The sequence below is a fragment of the Vidua macroura genome, chromosome 2 (assembly GCF_024509145.1).
Source record: "Vidua macroura isolate BioBank_ID:100142 chromosome 2, ASM2450914v1, whole genome shotgun sequence".
NCBI lineage: Eukaryota > Metazoa > Chordata > Aves > Passeriformes > Viduidae > Vidua > Vidua macroura.
In genome coordinates this window covers 88,177,089-88,190,718 of record NC_071572.1, presented here as the reverse complement: position 1 = coordinate 88,190,718, position 13,630 = coordinate 88,177,089, and the positions used below count along the sequence as shown (strand labels likewise).

General features: G+C 39.5%; 1 protein-coding gene across 1 annotated transcript in view; it reads left to right on the top strand.

The window, feature by feature from the left end:
* The window catches only part of ALKBH8 (alkB homolog 8, tRNA methyltransferase), a 46,581-nt gene extending 33,388 nt beyond the window's left edge, over positions 1-13,193 (top strand). Inside the window, 4 exon segments of the mRNA XM_053971526.1 lie at positions 541-695; positions 1,515-1,780; positions 9,446-9,595; positions 10,792-13,193. Of these exon segments, the coding sequence (XP_053827501.1) occupies positions 541-695; positions 1,515-1,780; positions 9,446-9,595; positions 10,792-11,361 (1,141 nt within the window). The 3' untranslated portion in view covers positions 11,362-13,193.
* The last annotated feature ends 437 nt before the right edge of the window (positions 13,194-13,630 follow it).

The window sequence follows — 13,630 nt, the reverse complement described above, 5'->3', positions numbered from 1 at the left end:
GTCCTGGCCGTGCTCTCTCCCAGCTTCTCGTGCCCCTCCTCACTGGCAGAGCATGGGAAACTGAAAAATCCTCACTTAGACTAAGCACTACTGAGAAACAACTGCAACATCAGTGTGTCAGCAACATTATCCTCATACTAAACCCAAAACACAGCACTGCTGCTGTTAGCACAGATGCTTAGAAGAAAATTAACTCTATCCCAGCCAAAACCAGGAGAGAAATAAATATATTAAAAATATATTTATAAAAAAGTACTAGACAAATAAACAATAGAACTTTATGGAAGAAAATGGAGGGAGGGAAGGGAAATGTAATTACATGCAATTAAACAACACTTTAAATCATGTCATTAGTTTATGTGTCATCTCTTTTCTCTCTGAAATTGAATAAGTTGAAAACTGAGAGGCAGAAGTATGTTAAATAGGATGTTGTAATCACATTTCTGTCAGAGTGTGGGGATTGCCTTCTTACAAAGATGGATTGGGTTTTTTTCTGATGCAAATTGAATTATTCCTTTATTTTGTGTTGCTTTGTTTTAGGATCACACCCAGAAAATACGATGTTGTTCAAGCATCAGAACTTGGGCAAAAAGTTAGAACAATCACTGCTGATGTTGGAGATCTAACATTAAATCGAAGGGAAACAAGGACATCGTTTACATTCAGGAAAGTGAGGAGAAGCCCTTGCAATTGCAGTAAGTGTCTTGAGGCAACCTTCAAGTCAAAATTACTATTTATCACCAATAGGTAGCTTTTTTTGTTTTGAGAAAAGAATTTGATTCTTTTGGGTAGTTTTAGCAGTCATCGTAGCTATTCCTGGATGGATCATAGCATGCTATATGGCTTGAATTGGCTGCATTCATGTGGTTGCTGGAGTTTCTCAATAGAGGAAGGCATTTGGCTTGCTCCAGAGCCAGGCGAGTAATCTGGAGTCTTGTGTTTCCTTGGCATTTCAAGTACTTATTAATGTTACAAAATAGAAATAATTACTATTCTTCAAGTTTTTTCCTCAGTTTTGATTTTTTTTTTTCGAGGGGGCCTCTAATTTTGAGAAAAATAGGTACATTAGAGAAGGAGAAGTAGTCATATCTGCTGTGACAGAACCACATGAAGTGCCTTAGGGCAATAGAAATAATAATAGACAGGTGGTTCAAAGACTACATGGAACTGAAGTCCATCTATACCCTTAAAACAGAATTTCAGAGGCTGAATTGTAATGATGTCGTGGTCTTTGGCATTGGAGACACTATCTCAGTTTTGAGAACATAAACATCATTAACATAGCAGATTAATGATCACTGCAAACAGCCTCTGGTACATGTGGGCCAGTTATTTATTTTCAGCTCATCAAACACTTCTGTAGTTTGACCTGTGTTTCAGTTTTTAAAAGGTGAAGGAAGATTGAAGCATTTTTTGCATTTTAATATTTCACTTTTAATATAATTTTATTAAATATGATTAATCAATGAGGAATTGCTTAAAAATGAATATTTTGTATCTGTTGCTGTATCTAGTTTACCCATCTGTCTGTGACAGCCAGAAAGGACAGCAGAGACCAGTGCAGCCTTCATTTCCCCAGAACGAGATGGAGGCCTCAAAGCTGGAGCAAGAATATGTACACAAGGTGTATGAAGAGATTGCCACACACTTCAGCAGTACCAGGCATAGCCCTTGGCCCCGAATTGTAGAGTTTCTCAGGTCCCTGCCAACAGGGTCAATAGTGGCTGATATTGGTTGTGGTAACGGGAAGTACCTCGGCATCAGTGAGGATTTGTACATGGTAAGTAGCTACTGTCATTTGTTTTTGCTGGTTCTGGTGTTTATTCTGTCATGCACTTGCAGCATGCTGGAGGTTCATGTCGGCATTGGAAGAATGCTGAGAACAGAAAACTATTTCCTGATCCAAGATCAAGTACCAATTGTCTTAAGTTTCCACCTGTATTCATGATGTGCTTTACCTTTTTATTTTTTTTCAAAGCTACTTCTGCTTTGTAATTCAAAATACGTTAAGAAAAATAGTAATGGATGCAGTGGATTGAAAAATTTGATGGTTTAGGCTTTCTTGTCATTGATGTTGAATAAATTTATTAAATGGTTGGACATTTTGAGTGCTTCCAATGAAATTTTCATTTGTTTGGTGAGTGAAATCTCCATGGGCAGTGCTATTTTTTGCAACTTCTTGAGTTCCCTATGGCCTGGTGACGTGTCTCATTTGTGAATGATGTCATGTTTACTGTTCTACCTCTGGCTCTTTGCACGGGCCCAGTAAATATGCCAACATAAAATTCACAAGGAAATCTCAACTTTGGTACAGATTTCTGGCCTTTCACTCCCTTTTCTTCACTTTTAGACAGTTCTGACATAATTCTTGCTCATTTTCTCTCTTTCACTGTCTCACAGTCTGTACTTAATCCAGTTTTATGTCTCTTCCTTCCTATCAGGGAGAGATGAAGTATGTACAAATATGAACCAGAAGATAGCTTTCATTGCAAATATTTAAAAGACCTTTTCCGAGGGAATAAAAAAGAGTCAAACTTGCCATTGTTTTAACCCAAGAGAAATCTCAGAAGTGTTTATTATGGTATCTGCGCTCTCTTGTTCCAAGATTGTCTGATTCTTTCACATGTTTGTCCTGCATAACACTCTGAAATCCATCAGACTTGAAAACTTCTATGTAGGGCAAGGCATTCATTATTGATAATAAAACTTCGAGTTGTCTTTTTCAGGAGTTTCTGTCCTGTTGTTTATATTTAGCTAAAAAAGAGAAGCTGTTATTTACAATGCTGTTTGTGTTAGTAAATTATCTCCCTTACTGTTCTAGCACTACTGTACTGGCTAGAACAACATCAACCAATTAATAAGTAGGCATCTTTATGCCTGACTGCTGTAGCCCAATTATTAATTTCAGTATATTTCAGTCTTTTTGTCTTTCAGTCCTGATTGGTCTAAGAAAAATCAGCAAGCCTAACTAGAAAGGAGAAACATTTATCAGAGTATCATGAGGGTCAACTGGTCCTAGAATGGATTTGGTTACAGTTGTGGAGGTTTGTGGTAGACTTTTAAAGTGAAATTAATGCAAGATACTATGTTCAGAAATTGCCAGCATCAGTCTGTTTCCTGGAGCCCACAGTTAACCAGCTAAGGAAAGGAAAGATCACATACTGGCTGTCAGTAAAAGGAAATCCTGCTCCTCTCCTCTGTTACTTTGGGAGTTACCTAATTTCATGTGTGTCTGCAGGAGAAATAAAAAACATGAAAAAAAACAGTGAAAGGGAGGAAACTATTAAAGAAGCAGTTGAAACAGTTGAAAAATAGAATCTGGGAATTGCTTCATTCAGTTGGCCTCCCTTGATATTTTATTTTCCAGTGGTGACAACTAGTGTTTCTTAGATGGAGATAGACTCTAGACTTTGCATTTTGGTTGCTTTCATCTACAAGTCAGCACGAGCCTCAGGAGGATGGATTTGACTTCATCTTTCTACCAGATTTTTTTTTTCCTGTAGCAGCCAAAGTGTGGTTAAAGAAAACCCTGTGTATATTGTGTTTACAGGTGTTTTTAAACTTTCGACAAGGTATCTCAAGTGCTATTCCATCTACCATGGTTTGATCATGGAGCTGAGGGTGAGGGATTACAGAATGTTTTCTGTATCAGGTGCATTGTTGGGATAAAAGGATTGGTCTCTAGATGCAGGGCATCAGTTTTCTTCCTCATTTACTCCTATTTAGTTGGAAGCATAAAATCCAGGCATAAACTTAGTAAATTCTATGTCTCTTTTTTGTGCACAGTGTAATGGAGCTCTTAGCCCAGGTCCTGTTGGGAAAGAAGCAATAAAGCAGTGCTGTGAAATTAGGAGTTGTGTAGGGATTGGGTAAGGCACTGTTGGCACAGCTCTGTAGCTTGGGTGTTTTGACTCAGGAGCACTGAAAACCTGAGGCAAGCGTTTCCTGAAGGCAAGCAATATGCTTTTATGCTTTAAGTAGCAGTGCTAATGGTAGATCACAGCTAAGGTAGCTCTCTTGATGTTTTACTTTATAGGTACTGTCTGAAAACATCTCCTCTGTGGCCTATGCTATTGTAGTTCCTTCAGTTTCTCTGGATAATTACATGTGGCCTTATCTACTTGAGTATCTCGTGTCCATCTGCGCTCAGGAAAAGTGACAGTGCTGTAATGGCTGCATTATTCTGACACAGTGAGAGAGCAGCAATTCCATGCCAAACAAATTCAGATTAAGTATGTTTCAGCTGGAGATGGAATCCATGTATGATGTAGCTAGCACAAAGGCAGGAGAAAGGATGAATTTAACAGTGTTTCAGATTACTTTTTCTGTCTTGCTCACCTTGTTATTATTTAAATTATGGCAAAAAAAAAATACATGGCTTTAGTGTTGTTTTTCCACAATTCTCTTTGCACCCAATCTCATTTGGGGGGATTATTTTAACAGATTTTATTTAGGTGCTTTCAAGCTGAATATTCATCTCTGTAAGAAGAGCTTTTCTTTTTATAGAACAATGTGTTTCAGCCTTAGCCATTCCCCCGATTACCACAAGGGTTTCATTGATGTTATTTCAATGATCTCATTAATTTCTATGCACTTTAGCTTTGTCTTCTTGTTTCCAGTGTTCAGGTAGGTGTGGTGATGTGCAAGTCTCTGCGGGAATGTTCAGAATCCTCACAGGGCTACAGCATGAATGAAAAGTCATTGAAGTCTTTCAAATTTGTGGTTTGCATTTTTAATTGAACTCATAAATTGGTGGGAAATTCAGTGGCAAATAACTGAAAATGCCATAGATATGTTTTCTTTTTGTATAAAGAAATTACTCTACTTGACAGAGTAATGATGATAGGAAAAATATGTCAATAGAGGAGCCAAAATTATTTGCTTTAATACAGATATTCCTATTTCTGTTGTGTGTGTCATTCAGAGGTAATTGGTAACACAGTTTATATTTCACAAGACATTGTAAGACCCACTTTTGCTCTGAGATGTGCACCTCTGTTTTCTGCATTACTGTCCCAAACTGTGGTCTACTAGAACTATATAAAAATTTGAGTTTTCCAGGGTCTGGGGAGGAGAGAGAGTGTATATTTACTGTGGAATAGTTGCATAAAGTTGGGTGGCTTTTAGTTGCACTGGGTTTGTACAGATTGGGAATAGACTCCCAAGGACTTTTTAGTAGTGGGTAAAAGCAGGAGGGACAAAACAAATTAGTAAATGTATACCTGGAGTAAGTTCACCATATCTTAGCAATTGAAAGGTGAGACAGATGAACCTTTCCTGCTCTTTTCTCTCAGTGAATAAGAGTAATTAAATGGGTGAGAGATCTGAGAAGAGAGCTCAGAAGGAACTGGGCAAGAGCAGAACAAAACTAGAACGGAAGCTGAATTGCTCAACTTGGTTCTGTTGCTTTGTCACTGAGAAATGGACTCCAGGTCTTAGGCATAACACTTTGCTTTCAGAGGTACCCTGACTGCATGCAATGGAAAAGCAAAACATTACATGAAAGGAATGCTAAAAGTCTGACTTAGATGAATTGTTTGCTGGAATGTAATTTGGTTTCTTGAGCTTCTCATGCTGTTAGTTATAGCTGAGGTGTTTCTCTGGAGAGCGACATAATTCCATTCGGTGGTTGGATTTCAGAATTAGATGTCGTTTTGTTCATCGCTTTGTAATGTGCTGAATAAATCAGGTTCCCAGATACTTAAATGAATGAAGTCTACCAGGCTGAGTTAGTTATAATGAGATAACAGAAAGAAAACACATAGTGGTGGGTAACCTCAACCTATCTTGTCTTATCTTTTTATCAGCATGCAAGAGGGTTTATCTTTTGCAGATTTGCAGCATAACTACAAAGCAAGCTATTTATTAGTATCTTTTTCCCCCAGTGATCTATACCAAACCACTGCATTGAACATATTTTATAAAATCTACTCCTTGCTGTAAAGGTGGAGGTGAAGGTGCATGGAAACATGAAGGAGCAGGATGGCATAACTGCCTATGTTATCAACTTCCAGGAAGCCAGTACAGAACTGCTGCACACTCAGACAAGTCACAGGTGTTAAGGGTTTTTCCAGACAGGATGTGGTATGCCAGAATGATGACATACCATTGCCCCTTTCCTAAGTTTTGTGTTTGTTGGAGTTCTAGTTACAGAGTTACAGGCCTCCATACTAATACAGATTTCCTGTCTTCAAGTAAGAGTTGGATGCAGTTAATATTTATCCTTACACACTGAAAGTCAGTGCCTGAAATCCAAGTGGATTTCAGTCACAGTACCTGTTAGTGGCCATTCTTGAGCTCCTGTGAGCCATTGTTTACATCACAAAAAGTGGTGAAGAAACAGGTCGAGGTACTTCCCAAAAAGGCAGGGATGCAGGAATGGATGTCTGGAGTAAAATCTGAGAAGCCAGCCTCCTTTATGGGAATATTGAAAGGTGTGGAATGACTTGCTGAGAAGTGGACTTGCTGAGGTAGACTCCACTGAATAATCAGCCATGCAATTTGAGATATATATGAGACATTGTGGAGTTTGAGCAAGGAATTTGATTTGGAAAACTGAGGTATAAGAAATGATTGAGAAGACTCTTAGATAATAGGAAATAGCCTAAAAACATACACATATAGCTTGACTCACCAAGAGGTGTATTAGATTCTTTTGGGTCTGGACGCTGGACTAATAGTAATTCATCTGCCTTTCTCCACTCTTCTGGAAGAGATGCCAGCAAAGACAATAAATATCCTGTCCCGAGCATTGAAAATAGAGCTATGAACTGGCAAAAATTAAAGCTTTCCAGTTATATTTTGAGATTAGTTTTAAATGTTTTTATTATATATTTAATTAGAGAGAGAGAAACATGTTCTTGATTAAAACAGTCCTTTGAACTCTTCTGTAGATGAAGTTTCATCAAATCAAAGCTTCTTCATGCGTTAGAATTTAAAAATCAGTTAATAATAGAATTGGGAAAAGCTGAGTTTGGGATCTCTGCCCCTTGCTGTAAATGTTTTCTGTACTCATAAAAGCCACAGATGGACTAATTTAAGGTAGCTTTTTGCTATCTTATTGTTTTTTTAAGTGACTGAAACAAATGAATTTTGGTTTTTAATGAATGCATGTCTCTTGTAAGTCAGAAGATGCAGGAATGCACTGATTATAATTATTTTGAAATATCACCTAAAGATAATTCTAGAAAAGATGCTAAAATTGCCTAGTTTCAATGCCAGGCATCTGTGGTGATTCCTTGTGTTCACCATTTATGCATATATGCATAGCACCTATTCTCCTGTTTACATTTAAAACCACGTAAAGTTTTAGTCTAGTATACCTATTTTAGAGCAGCTGTGTGTTCAAAGTGTTCTGTTTCAAGGTCTCCATTTTCACTGTGAAACAGCATCTTTTTGCTTTGGATGTACATTTGCTTTAGAAAGTATGTCAATGCAAGTAAACCTGACCTCATAATATTTGCTATAATTTAGATGCAAATGAGAACTTTGCAATCTGGCAGTCATGCCTTTGTTCTCATTCTCAGTTCATTGGATTTCATCAACATACACTGTAGTCCTTTTCAAGGTCATTTTGGGAACGGGGGATTGTGTTCCATTATCCAGCCATTTTCACTCTAGATGCGGAGATCCAAAGCAATTTTTTCTGGGAAAGGTTGCTGTCAGTGGAAGGTGCAAGGTTTCTTCTTCCTCCTTCTGCCAGCAGTGAATTTGGTCCTTTGAGTTTTATTATTAAGTACTGCAAACCAATGACTTAATTGCAGAAGTAGTTAAAGGTACCGGTAATGAGGTGTGCAATCACTAACATGCAGGTTGTCAGAGTAATTTAAAGACACTTCAGTTGGCTGCCAATGTAAAATGATGGGGATTTGTTTGCATTCAAGTAAGCAAGGGTTTCCTTTTTAAATTCATAAACAACACAATTCACTCAGTGCTTCAGTAAATGCAAGAGACCAAGGAATGAGTGTGAAGAAAGAAATGTTAGGATTGATCTTTTCTGGTCTGTTTATTGCTAATTGGCAGGATAATACGTACATATTAGTAGGTTTTTGTGGAGGATTATCTTGTATTGTCAGGTTGGCATTTTCACAACTGTTTCATTTACTTTGGATCAAAAGTCAGGGACCTGAGTAGAAGGCAGCTCACTGGTAAATTTTCAGGAAATAAGACTGGAACAGAATTCTGGTTTTCTTCAAAACTGTGGTGGTAGGCTGAAAGATAAAGGGACTTGAACAGATAAAATGAAAAATTATGATGGCAAATAAATATATTTTCATAAATCATTGCAAAAGAGGTTTTTAATTTTAGTGGTACTGTTGTCTCTTTTGGGTTGATTAAGCAGGGCAAGTTGTTTGCTATTCTTCTTGTGTCAAAGACGGTTTACTATTCTTTCAGTGTCAAATGCAATAAACACTGTCAACAGTAATTATTTAGGATTCTGAACCTGTTCTCTGCTATCTACGTGTTGCTGATCCTTGAAAACAAATAAAATATTATTCTCATACATGCAGAGTTTGGTATAAAACCTGGTAGCAGGGCTTTGGTTTGCATATTCAGTATGCATGGCAGACATGAAAACAATTTCTCACTATTTCTTTCAGAAGGTTTTGATCAATTTAGATTTATTCTTTTTATGCAAGCATGTAAAAACCACTTCTAGATGCTGATTTTTCAAAGATGGTAAGTTTTGTCTTACTGCCTTTGATGTGGACACTGGGCAGGTGTAGCAGGCTGACTGCTGGGTTTAAAAGGGGAAAAAACCAAATGTTTTATGACGTATTCAGAAATGGTCCTAGGGGTCACTTCACTGGACTGTACAGAACCTTGTAAAATTATATGGACCTTAAATTTTTTGTGGATTGTGATAATGAGAGGTTAGAGAAAGATATCTGAGCACTTCCTCACATTGAAATGACAAAACCTGGGTGATGAGTGAAGCTGTATGCCATACTTTAGTAATACCACCAAAGTCACTAGATAATTGTTTACACTTGTAGATCAGCTTTTGTGAGTTCACTATTTGGGTGCTTCAAATGTTGTCAAGTTAAAAATGGCAGTTGAAATGAAAAGAAAATACTGAGGCTAGATCACATCTCATTTTGCTCATTTCAAGACACCTTGAATGAATTTTGCACTAAAGCTAGGTTGAAACTTGGTCTGTCTTAAGCTGGTTCAAAATGAGGGTGCTATAATGGGCTGTCTAATATCCAGCCTTTCATCTTTATTTTCAGTCCGCATCAGGGTTGTTTTCTTTTTGTCTATACCTGGGAACTATATACTCCTCTTAAGGCTATTTTCTTATACTTGCTCTTGTTTTGATTTTAAACTGTGTTTCCTCAGTAGGAGACTGTGATGATTCTATTACCGTAAGCATCAAATGAAAATCATATTCCAGTTGTAAAATTATCCTCTCACGAAAAGCTTAATGAAACATTTTATGTTCTAGGTTGGCTGTGATCGCAGCAGAAACCTGGTGGATATTTGTGGAGAAAAACATTTCCAGGCATTTGTCTGTGATGCCCTGTCAGTGCCAATCCGCAGCAGTTCTTGTGACGCCTGCATCTCTATTGCTGTAATCCACCACTTCTCAACAGCAGTAAGTTACCCCTCTCTCTGCTCCACTGTACTGTTGGATTGCTGTATAGAGCTGCTAATACTACCATACAAGCAAAGGCAAGAACAAAATGGAAAGAAATCCGAGGTTTGCATTTGGTGTAAGCAGTTGTCAGAGCAGAATTAAGCTGTTGTGCTACTGCTGCTTCTTAGACTTTCAGTTCTCATTCTCCTTCTGCTTCTCAGATGCCCTTGTTCCCCCTGAAGTTTTGGTCCTATGTTTGGGTTTAATTTTCGTGTGCTTGTAATTAATGACACTGGAGAAGAGGGCTCCTCTTAGTGAGTTAAGAGATACATTGTTTCCTGGCTCAGATCTTGGCCTCTTGGGCAGATCTTGTGATTTTGAATTTTTTAATCTGTGCATTGGTTGTCCATCTCCAAACAAAAGGGAGACTACTCACCAGTCTGCTGTATCTCTGGGCTGGATGAGGTTCTCCTGGCAGAAACTGTGCCATGGTAACAAATTTCTAGACCATCTTATTGGGGCTCCACAGATCTTTCCATACCATAAATACAGTGAATGTTTCCAAATCCAGTAAAAAACAAAAGTAGAAAGAACTCTGTTTTGGAGAAGGCTGACATATCTTTCTTTGTGTGGTCAGAGGACCTGTGTTTAAGATGTAAGTCTGACCCCTTCAGCTGCAAACTTCGCCTGTGCATCATCAGGTGTGGTAGATTTGAATCTGGGATTTTAAACACTGAATCACCTTCTTGAAAAGGTCTTTTCCAGATGGGCTGAAATGTCCAAGAAATCCTGCTCAGCATAGAACTATTTTCAAAAGAAAGAGAATAGTAGAATCACTGAGGCTGGAAAAGAACTTTAAGATCATCAAGTCCCACTGTTAACCCAGCACTGCCAAGTTCACCACTAAACCATGTCCCTGAGTGCCACATCTACAGGTCCTTTAAATACCTCCAGAGATGGTGAATCCACCACTGCCCTGGACAGCCTATTCCAGTGCTTGACATGAATAATGTCTTGATGAAGAAATTGTTTTTAGGAAAATGTCTTGGTTTGCACACAGTGATGGGCTATATTATGAATGAAAATAAATAGCAGGGAAAAAACACCTTCTTTTCAAATTTTATTGTCTCTTGGGTAAGGAGAAATTGCTGCCATTCCATTCTCCTGATTTCCTGTTTATGTACTAGCTTCACACTTCTGCTTTTCATTTGCAGGAGCGGAGACTGGCAACTATCCGGGAACTAGCTCGGCTTCTAAGACCTGGTGGAACAGCACTCATTTATGTCTGGGCAATGGAACAAGAATACAAAAACCAGAAGTCTAAATACCTTAAGGAAAAGAATAGTAGTAAAAACAAAGACAAGGAAATGAATACTGGCACAGCTCAGAGACCACTTAATGACCAAGGGCCTGATAACAGCAGCCAAGATCCAGCATGGTCTGACCAACTCCTTAATGACTTCAAGGATGAAAGCTGTGGTGCCAAGCCAGTAGCAGAATTCAGACTGCCTGTTCACACTAACAGAACCTCTTTTCACTCTCAAGATTTGCTGGTTCCCTGGCACCTGAAAGGTGGTACAAAAAAGAAAGAGGAAAATATTGATACAGTGTTGGTTCCAAGTGGCTCCAAAGAATTGCAAGAACTCAACCCTGTTTTCCACCGCTATTACCATGTGTTCTGTGAAGGGGAACTGGAAGCAGTGTGCAGATCCCTGGATTGTGTGAGGGTTCAAAAGAGTTACTATGATCAGGGAAACTGGTGTGTGATTCTAGAAAAGTTGTAGCCTGTGATGCTTCCTCTACTATCTGTAGAGTTTTCTGTGTTTTTTACAGTGAAAGGTATTTTGTGAAAGGTATTTTTAATGCAGGCTGCAGCTATTGCCTCTTTTAAAATAGCAAAATAAAGATTGTGCATTGAGTTAATAACAGTGGCTAGCACTGTATGCATATGTTAACAAAATAATGGCCAAACTCAGCTACTACCTCTGCAGTGTTTGCTTTACTTCTCTAAATTACAGTGAAGAGGATTAAATGGGAATATACTGCCCATGCAAATCACTAAGACCAGTGTTGAGCTTTTAAAGACAAAGGGCCTGGTTCTTCCTTCTCTTACACCATTTTATACTGATATAGCTGCAGTGCTTTCCCTGCAGTCTGCAGCTAATTGGAATGGAGCTCTGGGCAGGAAAGGCAGAGCTGTTTGCTGTGTGGATGAGGGGAGGAGAGAGTGAATGGCATATGAAGCAGTTAAGCTGAAGAGTCAAACTGTTGCCTCAAGTTTGGTCTTTCCTGTTTTGTTGTCTTTGAGGGGTGAGAGATCTCTTTCAGTTTGGAATTTACTCTCTTGGTTGTGGTAATAATGATGTCCTCAAAGGGAAATGGAAAGATATTGGGGATAGCACAGACATTTTTCTCTTCCTTGACTCTCAAATACCCACAATTCATGCTGTCTATCCTCAGATTTCTGTAGCTCTTTATTGTAGTGTTGTGTGAAAGCTCCTGTAAGGTGTGAGTTCCAGCCCAGCTGGAACAGCCAGACCAGCTCTGCTACACACCTGCACCAAGACTTGTGGGGGTGGGGTGACCCTGAGTTCTCCCGGGGGAAAAAGGGAAAAATATTAAAGTGAAGGCAGTATTGGTGCAGGTTTTCTGGTGGGTATTTTCAACCTCTAAATGTTGGCAGTGGAGCAATTTTTTATTTAATACACTTCAGAAGAGCAAAGGACTGGAGTAGAGGGGGACTGATGCTGGGCTGGCTGACTCAGAGCAGCTCTTTTGGCTGTGGCCTGCAAGGACTACTGCAATTTCTTTGATACAACTCTTGTGCTACCAAAGGAGCATGACACCTGGAATGCATTTCTGAAACTAAACTTTATGGTATTGGCAGGTCGTGCTGCTGTAAATAATGGCATACAAACCAAGGTGCCCATCCTAAATCATGTGTGGACTTGGACAGCTCAAGGACAACTTGGCCTACTCCTGTCTGCCTCCCATGTGCAGGTTAAAGGCTGCTGTGCTGGCAGCCTGCTCACAGTCACCATTTCTCCTAGGCTCCCATCTTGTAATGGAGAAAATCTGAGAGGAATGAGAGCAGTAAGAGAGGAGCCTGCTGCCACCACAATTCACCTGGCCTGTGCTTTGCATGCTGTCTACTTCCAAAGAGCCCTTGGAAAGAAGGTCTCATTCCTCATCTGCACATGCTGTCCATGTCACAGCAGCCTTGTCCTAACTGATTTGTTTCCTTTTAACAGCAAAGGAAGCATGTCTGTAGCAGTCAGCCCTCTTGGGCATGTTCAGGGGCTGATTAGCACACATTCAATGAATATCACATAGCTGGAAAAATGTCTTGCATCAAGGCCTGACCTGGCTTCAGTACTGGGACACAGCGTTTGGGTGCAGGAGCTCACCCCTTTCCCAGCTGGACTGTGGCACCAGAGCTAACCTGAATAGCTCCAGGGTGCAGTGCTACATGATGTTGGTGTATCGCTGATGCGAAAGGGCAGAGAGAGCCTCTGCTGAGTGTCTGTGCAGTGAATAACTCACTAAACTGGGCTCCCTGTTATTTCTGACTATGTGGATTGCATTTGTGTAGAATAAAGTAGGATTCATCTCTGAAGCTCTGTGCCTGCATGGCCCTGTGTTTGCTGGTGACTGGACTCCTGCTGAGCACACAGCAGCTGCTACTGGGTTTGTACATTGCCTGTAGCTGCATTTTCTTTAAGAATATACAGTGTTCTTGCAAGGAACAATTACTGCTTGAAAGTCCTTCTGAAGTGCTGCCATATCATGACCTTGTGTGACAAATTAGGAATCAGGTCTGCAGTTGTGCTCGATTACTCAATGTATCCTTGTTCTGACTCAGAGATGCTGCCTCCAAATTCACTGCTGGCTCTGACTGGATACAAGGTTAAGCACTGTTCTAATCTGGGGCTCAAATGTATCAAGTAGACAAAGCCTGAATGAGACTTTATGTAACACTGATCTATTTTTTGCAGGCCCTGTGGCTCCTGAAGAGCTTTCCTGCTTTTCCTCTGTTTCCCTGGCAGAGGCAGC